Source organism: Pseudonaja textilis, chromosome 18 (assembly GCF_049901715.1).
Source record: "Pseudonaja textilis isolate UNSWEBS1 chromosome 18, rPseTex1.2, whole genome shotgun sequence".
Taxonomy (NCBI): Eukaryota; Metazoa; Chordata; class Lepidosauria; order Squamata; family Elapidae; genus Pseudonaja; species Pseudonaja textilis.
In genome coordinates this window covers 4,018,685-4,040,779 of record NC_142007.1, presented here as the reverse complement: position 1 = coordinate 4,040,779, position 22,095 = coordinate 4,018,685, and the positions used below count along the sequence as shown (strand labels likewise).

The 22,095-nt window shown below is 48.9% G+C and overlaps 1 protein-coding gene across 2 annotated transcripts in view; it reads left to right on the top strand.

Moving 5' to 3' along the window:
• Positions 1-22,095, top strand: part of AGRN (agrin) — a 177,682-nt gene that overhangs the window by 44,874 nt on the left and 110,713 nt on the right. For both annotated transcript variants that reach the window (XM_087914911.1, XM_087914912.1), the window contains exon 3: positions 17,170-17,211. In XM_087914911.1, the coding sequence (XP_087771037.1) occupies positions 17,170-17,211 (42 nt within the window). The remainder of the gene's footprint in view (positions 1-17,169; positions 17,212-22,095) is intronic.

Genomic DNA, 22,095 nt, shown 5'->3' with positions numbered 1-22,095 from the left:
ATGATGCAAGGCACACTTCCCGTTGAGTCGGGTTTATTCGTTTAGACACAGAGACCCTGAAACTAGATTTGTGGGCTGTGCAGTTCCAAGGAATAGTCTTGAATCGTTCTGGGTAAGAATAGATGATGAATGTCTGTGTGTGTATAGAGAGGCAGGCAGGCAAACAGACAGACAGAAAGACAGACAGACAGATAGATAGAGGGAGGAAGGAAAGAAAAATAGCTGAAGGGGGAAGGAAGGAAGGAAGGAAGGAAGGAAGGAAGGAAGGAAGGAAGGAAGGAAGGAAGGAAGGCAGGTTGGTTTAAAGGTGACGGATGGATGGACGGATGAAAGGAAGGAAAGAAAAATAGCTGAAGGGGGAAGGAAAGAAGGAAGGAAGGTTGGTTCAAAGATGACGGATGGATGGATGGATGGATGGATGGAAGAGGGGAAGGAAGATTTAAAGATGATGGATGGATGGATGAAAGGAAGGAAAAGTGGATAGAGGGAGGGAAGTGGAGGAAGGAAAGGAAGGAGGGAGAGAAAGAGGAAGGAAGGAAAGAAGGATAAGAGGAGGGAAAGAAAAATAGCTGAAGGGGGAAGGAAGGAAATGAAGGAAAGAAGGTTCAAAGACGATGGATGGATGGAAGGAAGGAAGGATAATTCAGCGTCTTTATAACCCATGTAAACAAAATCCAGGGCTTCATAATAGTAATTGGAAGTGAGAAAAACCTTTGCTATGTTCATGGACGTTTCACTGAATAAGTCAGCAATTAAAAAAAAACACACACCAACCCTCTAATTTTAATAAAACACATCCTACGGTATAGTACTATTTTTAATTCAGGTCTTTGTAAAAACTGCCACCACCTCAACTCTACAGTAGCATCTCTTCCCCCGCTTCTGTAAGGCCACTAATTTCAATAACCACAACCCAGCGATACCCGTTTCTCTTCCCCATGCGCGAATGTCCATGTCCAGCTTGGACGTGGCCCACCAGTTTAAGGAGACTGGTCCCCTCATTCATTGCACTGGGATATTCAGATGGGCCAGGGTACACGCATGAAAGGGTGGCAGGGGAAGCGAAGGGACATCTAACTCGTTTTGAGTTGGTCTTTCGTAGACACGTTGGAAGAGGGATGTTGTGAATCCCTTCGGCACCGCTGTTCTAACTTCTTCATTTCTCCTTTTTTTCCTTCCCCTCTTTCTCCCTTTCCTTGCTTCCTAAAGTACACAGGAGGCTCCTTGCTGGTAAGTGGCAACGTTTCGTTGTATGTATAAAAATGACAATAAAGAATTCAATATTCGATCATTTCCCCCTAATTCCTCTTTATCTAAAGCAGTTTTTCACACTCTGGCCAAACTTTGAAGCGGCAACCGCAACTGGGCTCAAAAGGTCTGTTGTTAAACCAGGCAGTTGGCTCGGTGGAGTTGTGCCCCCCCCCCCGCTCCTTGTCCCCGTTGTTAAGCGAAACACTGCAATTAAGTTCATCACACCGTTGTTAAACGAATGGCTGGTCAGAAGGTCGCAAAAGGGGGGAACCAAGGGACACATCTGACCGTCCTAAATTAGGAACCGGTTGCCAAGCATACGAACTTCCATCATGCGATTTGTGGGGATGGTCATAAGTTTTTTATCAGTGCCGCTGTTAGCATCAAGACGGTCACTAAATGAGGACCCTCTCACTATATGGACCTCAGCTCCCAGAATCCCCCTCCAAGTTAGGAATGGCTTGGAAATCCCCTGCTCTAAAGTTTTCTCACACACACACACACACACACACACACACACACACACACACGACAATTGCCGGGAAAGTGTGGAAATGGGGCTGGGGTGGAGGACATGAGGGCAGCTGAGGCCTCTTTCCCCAACTCTCCCCCCTCCCGCCCCCTCCCCAACTCTCCTCCCGTTTAGCAACAAAGCTTGTGCTTCTCCGGACGATCCCAAACGTGGTCTGTTTCTCTGGGCTCAGTTCCGCCTACTTTCCCCGGCGGGCTTTGATGAACCCGGGATAGGATCCCCGGCGGCTCCTTTGATCCTCCGGAGCCAGAGATCGCCAAAATGCGAGGCAGGAATTTGGAATCCGCCCGACTCTGCCAAGCTATGCCTAGCATGCAAAGGGCATCCCCCCTTTTAACCGTGCAACGGGTTGCGAGGGAGAAACGTCGCCCCCTGGTGGCGTTTTCCCCCCTCTTTAACCGTGCAAGGGCTGCGAGGGAGAAACGTCGCCCCCTGGTGGCGTTTCCCCCCCCCTTTAACCGTGCAAAGGGCTGCGAGGAGAAATGTCGCCCCCTGGCGGCGTTTTCCCCCACCCCCTCTTTAACAGTGCAAAGGGCTGCGAGGGAGAAACGTCGCCCCCTGGTGGCGTTTCCCCCTTTAACCGTGCAAAGGGCTGCGAGGGAGAAACGTCGCCCCCTGGTGGCGTTTCCCCTTTAACAGTGCAAAGGGCTGCGAGGAGAAACGTCGCCCCCTGGTGGCGTTTCCCCTCTTTAACAGTGCAAAGGGCTGCGAGGAGAAACGTCGCCCCCTGGTGGCGTTTCCCCTTTAACCGTGCAAGGGCTGCGAGGAGAAACGTCGCCCCCTGGTGGCTTCCCCCTTAACTGTGCAAAGGGCTGCGAGGAGAAACGTCGCCCCTGGTGGCGTTTCCCCCCCTTTAACCGTGCATAGGGCTGCAAGGAGAAATGTCGCCCCCTGGTGGCATTTCCCTCTCCCTTTAACTGTGCAAAGGGCTGCAAGGGAGAAACACCGCCCCCTGGTGGCTACATGGAAGCAGGCAATTGCAGGCCAACCATATCCATCATCTCTTTTCCAGCTGAAGTCCATTTGTGGCCATCTCCGGGGATCAGACCTGTATTCCCCACTTTTGGGTGGCTCCCATAAACTCTTTTTCACAAGCCACAAACCATGATGTCTTTCAAGCCACCCATCAGGCCAGGAAATCTCTCCTCTCCTTTGGTCGGGCTCAGCCAGTCTCTGCAGCGGTGAGAACTTAGTAGTTTTTACTCCTCTCTCGGTGGGGTGGAGAACCTTTGCTCCAGCTTGGTGGGTTGCTGGTCCTCCTTGACTTACAACCGTTTGTTTCGTGACTGTTCAAGTTACGACAACAAGTTGCAATGTCCTGGAGTTTTGGCGGCCTTCTTCACAAAGGAAAGCAAAAATGGGGAAGCCAGATCCACTTCAACAACTAGCAATGTTTCGCTTTACGGCTGTGGCCAAAAAGGATCGCCAAACCAAGGCCAAAGCTCCCCTCGCAACTGCCTTGTTTAGCAACGGAAATTTGGGGGGGCTTGATTGTGGTTGTTAAGTGAAGGACTTACCTGTATTATCCTTGGCCGATAGGTTTGCCAACTCTGCTTTTAGTTTTGAGCCTCTGAATGGCCACAAGGTGGCAGCATTGCCTAGTAGAAGGGAGAGGAGGATGCTGTTTGCTTACATACATTCATACATACATACGTACATACATTCATACATACATACGTACATACATACATATTCAAGAAGCAACTGGATTTTCTTGCTTTTCACGTTTCACTTCTCACCCAAGAAGCTTCTTCAGCTCTGACAGGATGGTAGGGAAAGGAAGGATGTGCATTTATTTATTTAACTATTCATTTATTAATAGATAATCAGAGTTGGAAGGGACCTTGTAGGTCATCTAGTCTAACCCCCCCACCCAAGCAGGAGACCCTACACCATTTGTGACAAAGGGCAGTCCAATCTCTTCTTGAAAGCCTCCAAGGATGAATCTCCCACAACTTCCGAAGGCAACTTCTGTTCCATGGGTTGATCGCTCTCCCTGTTAGAAAATTCCTCCTTATTTCCATAGTTGAATCTCTCCTTGTTATGTTTCCACCCATTATTCCTTGTCTGGCCTTCAAGGTGCTTTGGAGAATACCTTGACCCTTCCCTCCTCTTGGCGGTGAGAATAATGAACCGGTGGAATAGCCTGCCTTCGGAAGTTGTGGGAGCTTCATCCCTGGAGGTTTTTAAGAAGGAGACTGGACTGCCATGTGTCTGGAATGGGATAGGATCTCCTGCTTGCAAAGGGGTTGGACTAGAAGACCTCCAAGGCCCCTTCCAACCCTGTTGTTCTGTTAAGGCCTGGTTGTCTCCCCAAATATATGGGCCAGGAGGCCGGGGTGAGCTCTAAGCTGACCCACTTTTTTTTTTTTTTAATAATTAGGATGCTCCTCGGATGTCACGGCCATTGCTCCTGGCTCTTCTTTTAATCTAATCTCCAAGTCCGGTGCAGAGTCCCGGATTTGACGCGGGCAGCCTTTTATCCTATTATTTTCAATCAAATAAATAACAGGCCAATTCCCTTCAATTAGCAGCTAATGAGAGAGAGAGCCCCAGCTGTCTTGTGAGGATCCTGTATAAACATCCACTTTAGGGATCTTTTTAATTTTTTGTGTGGGGGTGGAGGAATTGCTCTAGCTGGGCTCCCCCCAGAGAGAGCTTTGAGAGGTCAGGAACCCATTAAGCCTCTCTGTGCTTTTAAGGAAGATTGTTTTAAAACATTCAGATTTGCTGGGATCAGGGAGGGGGAGAAGCGAGGTCTTTGTCCAAGGCTGTCCTCTCCCAAGCCATCTCGAGGGGTGCATCTCTATTTATTGGGATATTTTATTTGCCTTGTTCTCCTTCGGCGGTGGTGGACAGCTTGCAAGCCACTCACTTCATAAAAACGGCATTAACGCAAAGCCCCGGCTGTAGAAAGTGCCTTATTAGAGAGTTGCGAAAATAAATATGTGTTGAGTACCCTGCCTAAACTGTAATAAAGAGGGGACTTGACTTCAGCTCCGGAGGTACAATTTATTCCAGAAAAAAGGACCCCATCTTGGAAACAGCTGTACAGAGAATTGATTTTTAAAAAGTATTTGCGGAAGGACGAGCGAAACTTTTCCTCTAAGTTTGTTTGTTTTTTTCTTTACTCCGAAAGCATAGCAATATTCCTGTTTGGAGAACTTAGGGATGTTTGTGAGAGAGAAATTGACTTTCTGGTTTTTCTTTGAAGGCATTTCGCTTCTCCTCCGAGAAGCTTCTCCAGCTCTTTTGTGAATAGCGTTATTATTATTATTTTTGAATAACACAAACATTTCTTTCTCCTTAAACAGGTCACTTTTTCAGCTTAGCCTCTCCAAACAGGGGGACGAAATATAGTTAGCGTTAAATTGTTGGAACGCAGGCTTTTTAATTCAGGTTAAAGTCAGGGACAGTTATTTGTGTTTTTCGATAGATGCTCGCCAGCTTTCAAATGATGTAACGGAACAGGTTCATCTGTAAGGCTGCCTTTGTTTTTGGAAACACAGGGGTTATTGTGCGAGGAGGACGAGAACAAATCTTCCATTTTGTCACCTCAAATGGTACCATCTGTTTCCACACAGACACACTTTCCTTTGTTCCGAGGTCTTAAGAAAGAATCCAGGTCCGTTCCAAATGGGATGACCCTATTTTAATCAGTTAAATTGGCTTTCTCTTATTCCCTTTTAAAATGATTTAAGATTTGTGGCTGTTTGCATTGGCCAGATGTGCTGTAGTGTGTTTTTCATCATCTCCAGCTTGGCGACTTTAAGACTTGTGGACTTCAGCTCCCAGAATTCCCCCAGCCAAGTGGGGAATTCTGGGAACTGAAGTCCACAAGTCTTTAAGATCGGCAAAGATGGACACCCCTGAGCTAGAGAATCAATAGAAAGCAGTGCCTTATAACAACAAAAATATCAGGAATATGGTTTCTCTGACAGATGCATTAATTTCATCCTCGTTCAGTGGCCAGAATTGGCACTGGCAACTCAGTCCTTAAGCGAAGTGGTCACTATGGAGAACCACAACTGGGCTCACGGTCTTGGCTCTGCTTTGCAAAAGTTACAAACGTGAGGGGATTGATTGCAAAGTTAGTTTTTCACCATCCTGGTCACTTGCAAATGTTCGCTAAATGAGGACTACCGGTAGTAATTTTTGGGAGCCCGGGCAAAAGAACTGCTCGACAGGAAAGACAGCTAGAAAGCTTGAAATGCCGACTAGAAGTTTGTTTGCAATTGGTGGTTTCTATTTTCACAGTCAAGGAACACCGTCCCAGTTGGGTTTGGGGTTGTTGTTTTTTTGGACGGTGAAGGAGGAAATATCATTTACCTCTTTATGAATGAAGAAAATTGAGCAATTGCCTGATTCCAAAGGCCTTTTTAATAACTTTAATGCAGTCTAAATGTAACAGGCAATTGCAGGGTTGCTGTTGTTTTTACCTGTGATCCACCTGTCTCTTCTGTGTGTGGTTAATTGTGGTTGTTTTTTTTTTCCTTTGTAGCCTTCACTTTGCTAAATTATTGGGCAGTGCAATAATCCTTGACGTACGACCACAATTGAACCCCCAAATTTATGTGGCTAAGTTAAGTCAATTTTGACCCATTTTTACGACTTTTCTTGCCACGGTGGTTAAGTGTGAAAAGTGGTCCTAACTGTGTTTTTTTCAGTGCCGTCGTAAACATTGAACAGACAATGAACTGTTGTAAGTTGGGGACTCCTTGTATTTAACACCCCCTCCTTCACGGCGGAAAGTCCCGAACCTGTTCTCCTCCAGAAGTAGGGAAGCAAAGTAGAATGTGTTAATCCGTTGTGGATTTATTTACAAGAACCTGGGATTGCGGAGAACAAACAGGCGGCTGTGGTTGTGACCACCAGAGGGTGTCTGGCGTGTGGGAGAAAACGGCTTTCAGAGCCGGCAACGAACTCCTTGCATACTACAACTCCCAAATGGAGGCAGGAAAAAAGACAGACAGACACGCACACACACACACACACACACACACACACACACCTGCCTTTTCCCTTGTTGGCTTGAATGATTCACCTCTCTTTGCTTGGCTGTCTGCTCCGCCTTCCCTTCCTTCAGTTTTTACAAAAAGAGGAAGAAAATACATGACGTTTAGGTTAAATTTGCCTTTTATATCTTCAGATCTCAGAATATCACAATCTTTTAACGATCCCTCACAGGCGTGGAGTCTGGGCAAATGAATGGAGCTAGCAGAGCGTTTTACTGGCCAGATGCCTTTCCTGTCACCAATGCGGAGTTTTGTTCAGCAGATAATGTTCTCACTGTGCCCAGAAAGAGAGAGAAATACCTAGGATCGAACTCACAGCCTCCTGATTGGGAGGCGAGAACTCCACCTCTAGGCTACCGTACTACTTCTTCAGATCTTAAAATATACGCTGAAAAAAATAATAATCCTTCTTTATTAACCTTTCAATGCCCGGTGGATGGATTTCTTGAAAACTCAAAGGCAAGATGCAGGCAGCCAGATTTCTTGAAAATGTTCTTTTGTCGTCTTAGGTCAGGGGTCTCCAACCCGTGGACCGCCCCTCACTCCCGGCCTGTGGCCTATTTGCAACTGGGCCACATGAGCGATGGGTCTGTGCACGCAGCCCCACTGCAGAGGTGGTAATTCAGCCAGTTCTGACCAGTTCTGGAGAGCCGGTAGTGGAAATTTTGAGTCGTTCGGAGAACCGGCCAATCCCACCTCGGATTGGAGATTTTGCAGTATCCTTCCCCTGCCACGCCCACCAAGCCAGCCCCCTCCCCCCACACACACACAACTGCCCCACTGGTCTAAGTTCTCAGGTTTGGGAAGGTTTGCAGAGGGAGACATGCCTGTCCCCCAACAATCTGGGTCCTCATTTTACCCACCTCGGAAGGACGCGAGGCTGAGTCCACCTTCTTCATCCCATCTTGCAGGCATGAAACGAAAGAGGAACTGGAGGAAACGCCTGCTCCTTTGCAGTAGGAAAAGGTAGCATGTCAAGGAAAACTTTTCCTCCCTTTGCAATTCCTCCGCGAAAGTTTGTTTTCAAATTGCAGAGCCTGCCAGACATTTTAGTCTGAAGGCCAGGAGGCTCACCAAATTCCTTCCTCGCCCCTATCCCAGCTGTTGCCTCCCTTTGCATGGGTCAGCGTCTCCATTCAAAGAGGATGGAGGCCTGCGAAGGATAAATGCATAGATGCCTCCTCTTTGACCCCGGCAGGTGGACAGGCTGAGCTGGGGAGAGAGAGCGGAGGAACAGCACATTCCAGTCTGGTGTCTTGGCTTTGCACCATTGCTGGTTTGCAAATGTATTGTTTGCCACTTTCATTCTTTCCCCCCCTCTCTCTCTCCCTCCCTCCTCCCCCTTTCCTTTCCTTTCCATTCTTCTTCTTCTTCTTCTTCTTCTTCCCCTGGGGTGAACTCAAAAAGGCTGGGAAATGTAAAGCCTTTGGATTCGATCCAGCCTTTCCAAGAAAAAAGCGACTTTTTGAAGTCTTGGTGGGCCTTAAACCAGCGGAGAAATTGAGCTCCTGTTTCCAATACTTCCCTTTTGGGTCTCGGGGTAGTGTTTCTCCCGAGAAGCCCTTTCCAAATATTTTTTATTATTATTATTATTATTATTAAGGAGAATTTCTTTCTGTTCCAGATTTGGATGGATGGGGGTAAAGCGAGGTTTGGGGTCAAAAAAACACCAAATCTCTTTCCGGATCTCTTTTAGAGGTTCTGCTAAACCATCTCCTCCTCCTGGATTAATTTCCCATAATGCCCCAGAGCAATGCATTGCACACACTCATCCACACCCAGTAGAGGAAAACAACAGGGGAGGTATTAGAACTTGTATTTCAGGGATAGGAATAATAATAATACTAATAAATTGTAGGCACAAAGTATCGGGACTTACAAATTGAAATGGAGCGACTCTGGAAAAAGAAATTGTGTGTTATCCCAATTATAATGGGAGCCCTTGGAGCAATACCTAAAGGGCTGCCTGGCTATTTGGAAATCCTGAATTTATCAGACTTGAACACCTTGATTCTACAAAAAACCACCCTACTTGGAACAGCTTATATCCTCCGACGCTACCTTGAACAGTTCCTAGGTCCTTGGTTGGGACTCGAGATGTTGAGCTACCGAAGGCTGTGAATCTCAATAATAATAATAATAATAATTATAATGTTTAAATATCTTCAACAAGAGCCATTTCCAGGTGCCCCAGCCAGATGAGAACTAACGGGCAATTAGAAGGGGAAAACGAGACTGCTTCCTCTGGCTTGTTTTATGCAATTATATAATATAATTGTGGAAGGAGCCACAAGGAATCAATTCACCCCTAAAAGCCTCCAGAGATGGCAAAGCCACTTTCTCTGTACAGGGACCGTTCTACTTCCCTTGGTTGTCTCTTTCTGTTCTCTCTGTTTTTGTTCTGTTCTTTCTGTTCGGAATATAATTGCACACAGCAACTTGGAATCACAGCCTTGGAATTGGGAAAGAGGCTTGGGGTGGCCGTTGGATTCTCGCTGACATCAGAAGCGTCACAAATTCCCTCTGAAATCGGGGGAAAAACAGGGAATCTCACAATAGTCCCAAAGCCCTGGGAATCTGTGGAAATCACAGCCAGCCTCGGGGTGCAGAACGACTCCAGCTGGCTTCTTCTTCTGAAGGATGCCTTCCAAATCCCATCGTCACATCTCTCTGGTCCCATCAGAAACGCATAGCTGTGGTTCCCTGTCCAACGGCTTTCGGCAAGTGGAGGCATCTGGGTCAAAAGGAAAGCTTTGGAGGTATTGGTCTTTTTAAGAGCGAAGGAAGAGGATTTGGAAGGCCAGCCCTTCTTCTCTGGACTTCTGCGTGCAGGAATTTTTTAAAAAAGCCCCAATTGATCCAGACAAAATTAATCCACCTCTCCTGCCTGCCCCACCGCCCTGGAGTAGCCAAGACAATTTCTCTCGGAAACTCACCAACTTCAACCTTAAAGCGGGAACCCAATTTCTACTTCCCTTGGATTTTTTGACCCCGTTTGACTTCTTCACTCACCACCCCGAATCTCGTCTCCAGAAAGAAAACGCCTTTTTTTAAAAAAAAGGGCAGGGGTGGTGGTATAAAAACTTTGCCTTCTTTCTCCGGGTCACCCACCCACCGCCAACACAGCTTGGACCTCGGGGCAGCTCCGTCCAGTGCCGCTTCTCCGTCACGCCACTGTCTCCTTCCTTCCTTCCTTCCTTCTTTCCTTCCTTCCGAATCAGCTGCTCGGACGATACATCTGTGTCTACAGGGAGGACCTATCACCGTGAGAGGCAGAGATCGGAGGAATGGAGAGAGAGAGAGATGAGAGAGAGAGAGAGAGAGAGAAGGAAGGAGAGAAACACATAATGAATTTTGACACTGTCTCCTCCGCCCCTTTCAACATCTTGAGTTCACAAATGAGACACCGGGGTTGGGGAAGGGTGGGTGGGTGGGCTGGGGAGGGAGGGAGGGAGAAAGAGGAGGGGAAGGGACGAGCTCTCTCCGCTGCCTTCCAGGGAAACAGGAACAAGTGAATGGAGCATTCCTGCCGAGCCTTCCCTTCTCCTCTCTTCTCCTCGAAACGCTGACAGGTGTCCACGGGCTCCGATCTCCCTTGGAAAAAAAAGAAGGTGTCACCCCTCTGGATTCGGAGACCAGTTGGCCTGAAGGATGGGCTCCCACCCACCCCTGGAGAAGCAGCCTTCCCTGGCTGCTTTCTGCCCTTTGTTTTGTTTTACAGCTTCCTTTCCAACCCGGCCACGGTGCGCTTAGGCTGAGCAGGAGAAAGACCGCGTGTTGTTATCGAGCCTCTCCCCTTCTCTTCCTCTCCATCCATCCATCCATCCCTCGCTTGGCTGGCGCCTTCTCCGTCCTCGTTCCGCCGCCGCCGCCTTCTCCGGCGGCTTCACGCCTTTTGTTTGCGGCGAAGAAGGATGTCTCTGGCTGTTTGCAGAGGGACGGCTCGCGCTGGGTAAGACGGGCGAAGATGCCCCCTCCGTGACTCCTGGAAAGATGCTGCCCTTCTCTTATTGTTCCTCCGTTTGCTGACTTCTCCGCCCCCACCACGCGCGTGTATGTGTGTGTGTTGGGGGGGGGGTTCGGAAACTTGGGTCTCTCCTGCACACCCCCGCTGGCTGTTGCTTTTTCGGAGGCTGCTTCCCGCAAACCGACTCCGTGTGGATGCCTTCACCCCCTTTCATTCCAGCCGGCGATCCCCAAGGAGGGGTGGGGGTGCCTAAAAGGAGACGTCGACGGTCCTATTTGATCGTCCCATCGGAGGCAGAGGTGCTCGGAACGGCAACCAACTACCAACCACCCCTCGCTTTGCCATCCCGTGGAAAGAGGCAGTCGGGGATGGGGAGGAGGACAGCTGCCTGGCCTCCTCACCCGGCTCCGTCTCCCAGGCGGCCTGAAACATCCGCTTAGCTTTCTGGGCTTACTTTAGAGGTGGCCCAGAGGGCTTCTCCTCCTCCTCCTCCTCTTCCTCCTCCTCGCCCAATTTGTCTGCTTCCGTGCCTTTATTTTGGGTCCTCCCGTCATCCAAGTCTCTCCACCCCGTGGTTTAAACGGCTGGAAGGAGGAGGAACGCGTTGTAACACGAGGACTGCGCTAAGTTGACGGTTTAATCAAGCGAGAAACGCCTTTGGAGAACTTCTGAACACTCAATTATACGGCGCTTCGCTTGCTTCCGCCTCGTCTTCTGCTTCTCCTGGAAAGCAGCCCCCGTCTTCCTTCCTTCCTTCCTTCCTTCCTTCCTTCCTTCCTTCCTTCCTTCCTTCCTTCCTTCCTTCCTTCCTTCCTTGGGTGAAGTGGATCTCCAAACAATCCTTATCCAGCCCTCTCCTCTCTTTCTCTCTCCTTTCCCTCCCGGCACAAAACCTGCTTTGAGTGGAGTTTTTGAATCGGGGGTGGGGTTGTCTCTTTTCTCCAATATGGGGGTGCCTTGGAGCTTCGCGCGTCCGGCTTTCGTTTCCTGGAGCTAAAAGCGGCCTCTTGGTCCTCGGGACAAGCTTCTGGGGGGTGACCCTGGGGATCCACCTGAAGGGGTTCCCCTCCCCCCCCCACCCAAGCCCTCTGGTTCCTCGCTCGCTTTGGATTAACAGCCTCAAGATGGCCTTACGGATTTCCTTTTGGATGCTAAGAGCCCGCTAAGCCGAAGAAGGATGGAAGTGCCCGAAACTACTTAGCTAAAGGAGAAGTCTCGGAGGAGGAGGGTCTTTGTGGGGGGCCCTGTGGAATATCGCTGCCCTGGATCTCCCAGGGAGGGCCTGGAGCCCCGTCCGTGGCATGACCGCCTGCCAGTACCCCGTGGGGCCGGGCCACGACCGAGACCGGATGTACCAGCACAAAGTCTCCTTGGTGGTCCGCTACTTCATGATCCCCTGTAACATCTGCCTCATTCTCCTAGCCACCTCCACCCTGGGATTTGCCGTCCTGCTTTTCCTCAACAATTGTAGGTGTCCTTCCACCCCCCACCCACCCTAACCTCCGTGTCTCACGTGGCCGGGGAGGCGTGGGGAGGGGAGGAGCTGAACCGAAGCAGGGGAGGAAGGGCTGGCGGGGGGCGGCAGGGTGGTTTTTCAGCGGTATCTTTCCTGCCTCCCTTTGGAAGGGGAATTGGGGGTGGGTTTGCATCGAGGGGTCTCTCTTTTTTTTAATGGGTATGATTCCCCCGTCTTTGGCCTCTGGACTGATGGGACCTGGCTTAACCCTGAATCTTCCTTCCCGCCCCACCCCAAAAAATTAATGTTTTCGTTAAATGTTGAGTCGCAGCATTTAACGACCGGGGGGGTGGGGGGGGCTCGATGTGAGGAGCTGGGCAGTCACGCCTGGGTTGTGGCTTTGTGTCAGAGGAAGCAAAAGCAACCACCTGCCTCGGCTGTAAAACTTTGCATATTAAACCGGCAGCTGGAGGAGCTCGAGGCCTTTCCTGCCTCACTTCTTGGGGAGCTTTCCAGCTACCGGAGGCTGGCTGGGGTGGTGCTGCCGGACCCTTTGATCGACGCTAAGATGGGTGATCGGATCAGGGTCTTGCCCTGCCCAGATAATTGCGGGGAGGGTGGCTGGGCTTCTGCTAGGCAGGTAAATAGTTTTCCTCCGGGGGCGGGGTGGGAGAAGCCAAGCCATGTTTCCACAGCCTGCTTTCATCTCTCCCAAGAGGAGAGGAGTATTGCTAGTGTGTTTTAAATGAAAGTGCAACACACACACACACACACACACACACAAACACACACACACACGAACCTGATGCTCAGCTCCAGAGTCTGCGTTGTTGGGCAGAATCCCCCGTACTGGGTAGGCTGAGATGGGACAATGGTGTGGCTAGCTTCAGTTGCCTTCTCCAACATCAATTTCTCCCTCCCTCCCTCCCTCCCTCTCTCCCTTTTCCCCTCTCCGTCCTCCCTCCCTCTCATCTATCATCTTTCCTTCCCCCCTCTCCTCTTTCCTTCTCTCTATCTATCCTGTTTCTTTCCTTCTCTCTCTCTCTCTCTCCCTCTCCCGCCCTCCCTCCCATCTATCATCTTTCCCTCTCCCTCCCTCTCATCATTATCTCTATCATCTTTCATTCTCTCTCTCTCTCTCTCTTTCCTTCTCTCTCTTTATCTTCTTTCCTTCTCTCTCCCTCCTCTCTCCCTCTCTCCTCTATCATCTTCCATCCTCCCTCTCTCTTTTCTTTCCTTCTCTTTATCTTCTTTCCTTCTCTCTCTCCCTCCCTCCCTCTCTCATCTTATCTATCATCTTCCCTTCCCTCTCTCTCTCTCTCCTCTTTCCTTCTCTCTGTCCTTTCTTTCCTTTCTCTCTCTCTCTCTCTCTCTCTCTCCCCTTCCTCTCTCCCTCCCATCTTATCCCTCTGTCATCTTTCATTCTCTCTCTCTCTCCTCTTTCCTTCTCTCTCTTTTTCTTCTTTCCCTCTCTCCCTCTCTCCCTCTCATCTTATCTCTCTATCATCTTTCATTCTGTCTCTCTCTCCTCTTTCCTTCTCTTTATCTTCTTTCCTTTCTCTCCTCCCTCCCTCTCCCATCCTCCCTCTCATCTATCATCTTTCCATCTCTCTCTCTCTCTCTCTCTCTTTCCTTCTCTCTGTCCTCTTTCTTTCCTTCTCTCTCTCTCTCCCTTCCTCCCTCCCTCCCATCTTATCCCTCTGTCATCTTTCCTTCTGTCTCTCTCTCCTCTTTCCTTCTCTCTCTCTCCTCTTTCCTTCTCTCTCTCCTCTTTCTTTCCTTCTCTCTCTCTCTCCCTCTCTCCCTTCCTCCCCCCTGCTGTGGTCCACTTTTAGCATCTCTGAGCCATTTGGCTGAGCCATTTTTTTGAGCAGGCTGAATCATTGGCGGAAATCCACAGGCAGTCTCTGCTAGAAACAAAGCCTCCCTATGCAGTGGCAGTATACTGTTTTGCGGGCTGGCGGGGGGCTCCCAGCGGGGCATCTAAGTGGCCAGCTCAAAACAAAAGCCAGGGAGCATCTTTCGTTGCCTGCATGCTTGGAAGCAGGCCTGGGCCAAGGCCGTGTCTTGCAGGACCGTCTAAAGAGTCGACTAAGAGTCCTGTGAGACTCCAAACTCCTCCACCTCCACCTAGTACCTTGTAAGGATGCCCCAATCGACAGAGTCTTCCACACTTGTTGCTCAGGACTTGCCAAGGTTCCCCCAAAAAAACCTCTGGTTACGTGTGTGTAGCAACCACGGTGGGCGGCCGAGACAACGTGGAGCCATAAAAAAACAGCGCATGGGGGGGGGGAGGCCTTCCTTCTTAGTCACGCCTCCAAAAATAGTTTTGGGTAAACGAGAAACAAAACACCTCTGGATCCGAGCTTTCTCTCTCGGTGGGAGCTGGGCTCGTGAGTAACATGTAGTTCAGCCTTCCTGCTGAATTGCCCCTTGTAACGGAAGCGTCCGTTTGCTCCGAAAACAGGAGCCGTTGGAAGGGACCGAAAAGGAAGAGGAGGGGGGGAAGGCACACTCTCCTTTTCCTGTTGGAGCTTTGCAAATTCTAGGACTGGGGCCGGGGGTGGATCTTGCCGAGATCTCCCGAATCAAGGGATCCCGCAGCGTGCAGCTACCGCAAAGGAGAAAATAGACAAAATATAGAACAAATGCATGGATATGCTTAATGGTTGTATGTTACAATACGATCCATGCGTTGTAAACGCATGGATATGCTAATGGCAGCCACAGCAACTTTGGGCCAGCTGACTTGACTTGGGCGAGGCTTCTGTGTGGGCCACCTTGGAAGCAAAGCCGTGAAACAAAATATATTGTTGGTCCTTCCGCTCCAAACGTCGTCTCGCCACACCCCACCCCTGCTCCGATCCCCAACCGTTATGCATATCCAAACCGCTAAATTCATCGGCCAGGTTTTAGATCCTGTCTACGTGGGGTTGTCCGGCTCCTCCACCCCAACTTTAGGGGCTTCGTTGTGAGGGGGGGGAATCACTTAGAACCATCGCAAGGAAAAAGATCAAACCTCCTTGGAGCCAAACCAGACTCCGGATAGTTTTCTTGGCTGCGTCAAGTTGGGTTTTCTCGCCAACCGTCAAAGGGATTTGCTGCCGCCTCCCTGTTTGTTTGCTTCTCAGCTTCCCAGTTTTCCACTCGTGGCCCCAGTAGCCTCCCATTCAGGGACTGGGGTGATCCTTCAAGGTTGGTCGGAATCAGTAGTGGGATTCAAAGTTTGTTACTACCGGTTCTGTGGGCGTGGCTTGGCGTGGCGGGTGTGGCTTGGTGGGTGTGGCAGGGGAAGAACACTGCAAAATCCTCCATTCCGTCCCCACCCCACTAACCTGCTTTCCAGCTCCGTTCTCCTGGGCAGGGCAACCCAAGGAAGACCCAGCCGATCAGCTGGGACTCGATCGGAGGCAGAGAAGAGATATGGGGTTGGCGGGGCCAGTCAGAGGTGGGATTGGCTGGTTCTCTGAACTACTCAAAATTTCCGCTACCGGTTCTCCAGAACTGGTCAGAACCTGCTGAATACCACCTCTGGTCAGAATGGTGCTTTCTCCACCATTCATACCATTGGCTGCCCAAGTCACTGGGTTGTTATTTCACATCGTATTAGATAAATGTAAGAGGAGAAGAACTGGGTTTTCTTGCATGTCTGAAAGGGGATTCAGGTTTTGCTCGCCTTAGTTTTGACCGTGATTTATTTATTTCAACTTGTTAGTTCGCCCAACTTCCACGGACTCTTGTGCATCTCTTTACCTTTGGTTTTTTTTGAAGGCTTTCGTGTTGCACCCTGGGTCGCTGACTGAATGAAAGCCGTCTCCGTCGGAACCCGGTTTGCCAATCTGCAAAACCGGGTTTGATGGATCACTACCCTGGGAGGGGCGCTATCTATTAAATGGTTTGATTTGCCGGGTGCAGCTGGGGTCAGAGAGGAGCTTAATGAATTGACTTGATCCCAGCAGCTGCCGGCCGGGGTCCCTGACCTCTGCTTGTGCAGGAAAAGATGTATTTTATTAACTAACCTGAAATCCATGTGTCTCCTTTGACTGGACAATTGACAAGACGTTCATATCAAAGAAATAATAATAATAGAAATAGAACAACTAAATAGCAAACTATAGGACTCGATAGGTAGACAAAAATGCCAAACCCCAGTCTGAACATCTGGCTGGCTGTGTAAATAATAATAATAATAATAATAATAATAATAATAATAATAATAATAATAATAATAAGGTGCAATCCAGAAACAACTGGAGCGCCACTGGAACACCATCAGTGGCATTGACACATTCGCCGTCGGTCAATTACAGAAGGCAGCTTTGCTTGGAACAGCTTCCATCCTGCGGCGAGAGCCGTAACACCATCAAACAGCCAGATTTGCCTATCCCAGGTCCTTGGTAAGGTCTCGATAGGTAGACAAAAATGCCAAACCCCAGTCAGAACAGCTGTGCAATGAATAATAATAATCATAATCATAATCATAATCATAATCTGATTCTAGAGGCATGTGTGCGTGTCTCTGTATGAATTCCTGTTCTTGGGTGTCCTTCCTTCTGGGAAGGCGTTAATTCCAGGCCGCCTTTCCCTGGGCAGGAAAGAGGGAATATAATTCTCTAAACGCACCTCAGGATGAACATCTGTTGTAATTTCATCCTAGGCTATTGTCTACCTGCCCCAAACGAACAGTTTGGGAAGCAGGGTCGACCCAGAAGAGTTACTCATCCAGGGAAGCAACAGGCAGCCTCACTTGGGGAGAAGTGAAGAGTTTACGTCGAGCAGTTCTCAAAAATCACTCCGAGGTCTTCAGAGGCCAATTGTACGAAGGGCTTATCGTTTATAATTCTCAGTTCTTTGTAAACAAGAGGGAGGCAAAACACAGTTCGGGGGCTACAAATGTTTTCTGATATTTATGTCTTCATTTTTTTCTCTCTCCCCTTTTGTTTTGTAGATAAACCGGTGAATTACTTCCCGCAGGCGGTGCCCCAAGATGGTAAGTTGTGAAAAATTCAGATCTGGCTTTTCTGCTTGCTTGAAGGCTAAGAAATTTCTAAGAGCAGCAGCTCTCTTTAACTCTTGACCCCGGGAATCTGTTTCCACGGACACTTCTAAATACAGAAGTGTCATTTCAATTTAATTTTACAACGGGGTTTTTTTCCTACTCTGCAAACACAAAGGAAAGCAAATAATAAGCAATCTTCCTTATTTTCTGCGATTGGGTTCCCCTTGCCCAGAACCTTGGCGCCAACATTTCATAGAAATTCATAGATGTCTAATAATTCTGTCTAATTCTGCCATCCCAGAGATTAATTAATTTCCCCTAATTGCAATTTCGCAGAAGGTATGCAAATAATCTCTTCGTTCAGATTGCTACAAGAAATAGGACCAGTTGGGTGAACTTCATACTGGTTTATAAAAACAGGGCGAAAGGGGTGGGGCGGTATTGGAGAGGTCCTTAAATCCTCCCAAATTGTGGGATTAGTTTGGAGACAACTGGCCTGATTTACAGGCAATCCTCAATTTACAACTGTTCTGTTTAGTGACTGTATGAAGTCGCGATGCCACCGAAAAAAGTAACTGCTCCTTACAACCAACGCAGCATTCCCAAGGATCAAAACTGGGGAGCTTGGCATGTATTTACGATGACCCTGGAGGTGTGTGTGTGTGTGTGGTGTGGGTGTCACCGTTTGTGACTTTCCCAGCCATCGAGCAAACTCAGTGGGTGTGTGTGTGTGTCATGTGCTTAACGGCCACGTGATTCATTTAACGACAATGGCACACAAAAAAAGGTTAGTTTAAAAAAAAAACCAGGCACGGCTCACTTAAAGAACTGCCTTGCTTTGCCATGGATATTTAGATATCCCCAATTGTGGTCGGAAGTCGAGGACTGCCTGTGATTTGGATACCGAACTGTATGACGGCTTTGACTTTCCAATGGAAGCTTTTTTACATGCCGGTGATAATAACACTGGATTGTGGGCTTTTTCCTCTCTCTCTCTCTCCTCTCTCTCTTTTGTCTCTCTCTTTCTCTCCCTGCCTCCTTCCCTCCCTCCCTCCCTCCCTCTCTCCCTGGTCTATCTCTCTTTTCTCTTTTGTCTCTCCCTTTCTCCCTCTTGTTCTTTCTCTCTCTCTCTTTTCTCTCTCTCTTTTCTCTCTCTCTTCAGTCCCCCTCTCTCTTTCTCTCTCTCTTTTGTCTCTCTTTCTCACTCTTTCTCTCCCTCCCTCTCTCTTTCTCTTTTGTCTCTTTCTCTACCTTCTCTCTTTCTCTCTGGCTAAGTTCATTACCAATCTCTTCTAATATTTATCCCCTTAAAAACCTCCCTAGTCCAAGTGTGGTTGCTGGAGATGCGTAATCCCCAAATAATTCCGCTCGTGGCTGTCGAGGCAGCCCACAAATGCAGACTATATATTTCATTTGAATTCACTGCCGTATGCGAGTAAACCCACCCGGAGCGCGGATAATGGGCCTGTGGCTTGCCTCCATTCAGTTTTTCCTTCGATCGTGAGATATCTCTGTCGCTCTTGACAATTGCTTCCAGATGCTCCTGGCAAGGGGATTGCCCATGGCTTCCTCCCCATGAAAGGCAATCAGCATCGTTTCCTCGAGACCCCCTCCTCAAATCGTCTCTGTCTTGGGGCCGGGGGAGGCTGTGCCAGGAGGAAGTGTGGAAGTCTCGACCCCCTGACGATTAAAACAGAAAAAATAAATAAAAAGGCAGGTGGAGAAGGAACTCGGGTACCGAGCGACTTCAAAGAGCGTGATTATCTTGGGAAGAACTCACAGGCAGCTCATTTCCCCACCCCCCCTTCCCCTCTAGAGGAAGGTTTATATTTTTAAGTCTGGCATCTCCTGGTGGTCCCCTATCCAAGACAACAGGTGGTTTGCAATTCTTGGGAGGATAAACAGCCTAATTACTCCCCAAAGCTCAGCACGGGGCATTCCAGTTCCTCCCAAAATCAAAGCACAGTATATAAGAATTTATTTGTCATTACACTCGCAAGCGGGTGCAACGAAATGAGGTGCTCTTCCACAAGTAAAACTGGACAACACCATTGAAAGAAAATATATATATATATATATTTTGAGGGGGGGGGGAAGATTCTGCTTCTGTGATTTTCATTCTAGATGATCTTTGCAGGGTGGCGGGGAAAGGGGATCATTGATCCAAATTCTGAGCAAAGTCGAATGGGTTTGGCGAAAGCTTCCCTCGGACCTTGCGAAGCTTCGGTTTAGCAGAGGCTTCTCTTTATTCTCCGCAGGAGTTTCGCGACACGGGGAAACTCGCCTCCTCTGGCCACTCCAGATTGGCAAAGTCTTGCAGGCTAAAACCGCCCCCCCCCCACAGACCTGGCATGACTTCCTGGCCATCCTTGTTCTCCTCCCCGAGGCAATAAACGGGACATTTATTTAATGACACTAATTATTTCTCTCCCATCCATCATGACAATGGCCCTCCGGAAGAGAACTGACATCTCTTAATAAAGACTAAGGGTTAGGAGAGGAAGGGGGCTTGGGAGAAGTTAGGGACGGACGCGTGGAAAACAGAGGCTTTTGCCGGCTCTCAAAGCGTCTTTCATTGCATTTCATTTCATATTATTTATTTACTTTGTGAAAAGCTTACAACGCCATAGAAATAAGCAATAAACCCAAATTTAAATACAAGAAGTGGGAACTAATAATTGGGGACAATAGGACAGGGACGGTAGGCACGATGGTGCGCTTATGCCCGCCCCTTAGAGACCTCGTGAGATCAACAGGAGGTTAGTTTGAGGGTAAAGGAGAGTTTGAGCAGGTGACAACACAATCCGGTTGTGAGTTCCAGACGTTGACCATTCTCTTGCCGAAATCATACTTCCTGCAATCGAGTTTGGAGTGGTTTACGTTTAGTTTATGCCTCTTGTGTTGTCGTGGTTAAAGCTGAAATATTCATTAAATTCATTTATCCTCTACTTGATATCATACTCTGTGGATGTGGGTGTGTTTCCCCAGGCAGGTAAAATAAAGGAGGTACGGAAACAATTTTACTGGTGTTTTTCTTCTACCATTTCAAAAAAAAAAAACCTCCTTGCTGTCAAGCCAGTTTTAAGGAGCAGCGATTCACGATTTGCCAGCTCCCGTCTCTGCTGTGTTGGAGATTAAAACACACACAAAAAAGTGATTGATCTATCATTGGGCATCGAGTTTAAAAATATAAGGGGAAGGTTGGTGTAGCTTGCCCTCCTGGCAAGTGCTGTGAAATTTCAAGCAAGCCGGCTTCACCATATGACACGTTGCGTGAAAAGAGACCATTGGGGGTGTTTTCTTCCATTGGGGTGTTTTGGGGTCTCATCCTTCTTGTTGCTTGAAGGGTGGGTGCAGCCAGCAAGTTGCAGAAAATGGGATTTGGACCTTAAGTGTTGGTTAGGGTGGGGTCTCCATCTTTCCATCTGTTCTTGGAGGGATGTTCTCTGAACAATTGTGTTACGGAAAGTTGGCAAGAGTTGTTTGGGCGGACAAGGAACACGGGAATGTTTGAAGTTGGGAAGGCCGGGTTGAATAGTGAATTGATTTGCTGTTTGGGATGGTATTGATTTCTATTAATTTATCAGATTTCTCTGCCGTCTCTCCCAGGGTGCCAAACTCAATTTCATTAAGGGCCACATTAGGTTTGTGTTTGACCTCAGGGGTGGCTGGAGTGGGCATGGCTAGCTCTACATCACTCATGTTGGGGGCACCTGTGGTGGCCAAGGACTTCCTTCAGACCCTCCCTCTCATTTTAATCTTCCTTCTTCCTTCCTTCCTTCCTTCCTTCCTTCCTTCCTTCCTTCCTTCCTTCCTTCCTTCCTTCCTTCCTTCCTTCCTTCCTTCCTTTTTCCTTCCTTCCTTCTGTCCATCCATCATAGCTGCATCTCTCCTATCCAAGCGTCATGAGCTGAGAATGGGATGGTTGACTCCCTTCCTTCCTTCCTTCCTTCCTTCCTTCCTTCCTTCCTTCCTTCCTTCCATCCATCCATCCATCATGGCTGCATCTCTCCTATCCAAGCGTCATGAGCTGAGAGTGGGATGGTTGACTCCTTCCTTCCTTCCTTCCTTCCTTCCTTCCTTCCTTCCTTCCTTCCTTCCTTCCTTCCTTCCTTCCTTCCTTCCTTCCTTCCTTCCTCAGACCCCCCAGAGCTCCATTTTCACTGGCAGAGCAACCCCGGATCTGGCATGCAGGTTTTGAGTTTGACACCCCTTGTCTATCCCATTCGCATGTCTCCGATGAAGCAGTAACAAGGTATTAAAAGCTAGAGTTTAAGAAAACCAAAGTTAAAAACCAGATTTGGGGATAATTGCAACGGACAAAGGCGGGGGGCAGCTTCATCCCACCAACCACCCCTCAGGCTGGACTCTGCCAACTGGCCAGGGTCTGGGGGAATGTCATCCCCCCCCAGACCCCTGGCCAGTTGGCAGAGCCCAGCTCTTAATGCTCTTTCAGAAGAGTGATCGGGCCAATGGGGAGGAAGGTTTTGGGGCTCCATCCAGTGGTGGGATTCAAATTTTTTTACTACTGGTTCTGTGGGAGTGGCTTGGTGGGTGTGGTGTGGCTTGGTGGGTGTGGCCTGGTGGTCGTGGCCTGGAGGGCATGGCAGGGGGAGGATACTGCAAAGTCCCCATTCCCTCCCCACTCCAGGGGGAAGGTTACTGCAAAATCCCCCCTAACCTGCTTTCCAGCTCCGTTCTCCCATGCAGGGCAACCAAAGAAGACCCAGCCAATCAGCTGGGACTCGGGAGGCGGAGAATAGATGGGGGCGGGGCCAGTCAGAGGCGGTATTTGCCGGTTCTCCAAACGACTCAGAATTTCCACCGCCGGTTCCGTAGAACCGGTCCGAACCGGCTGAATTACCCACCTCTGCT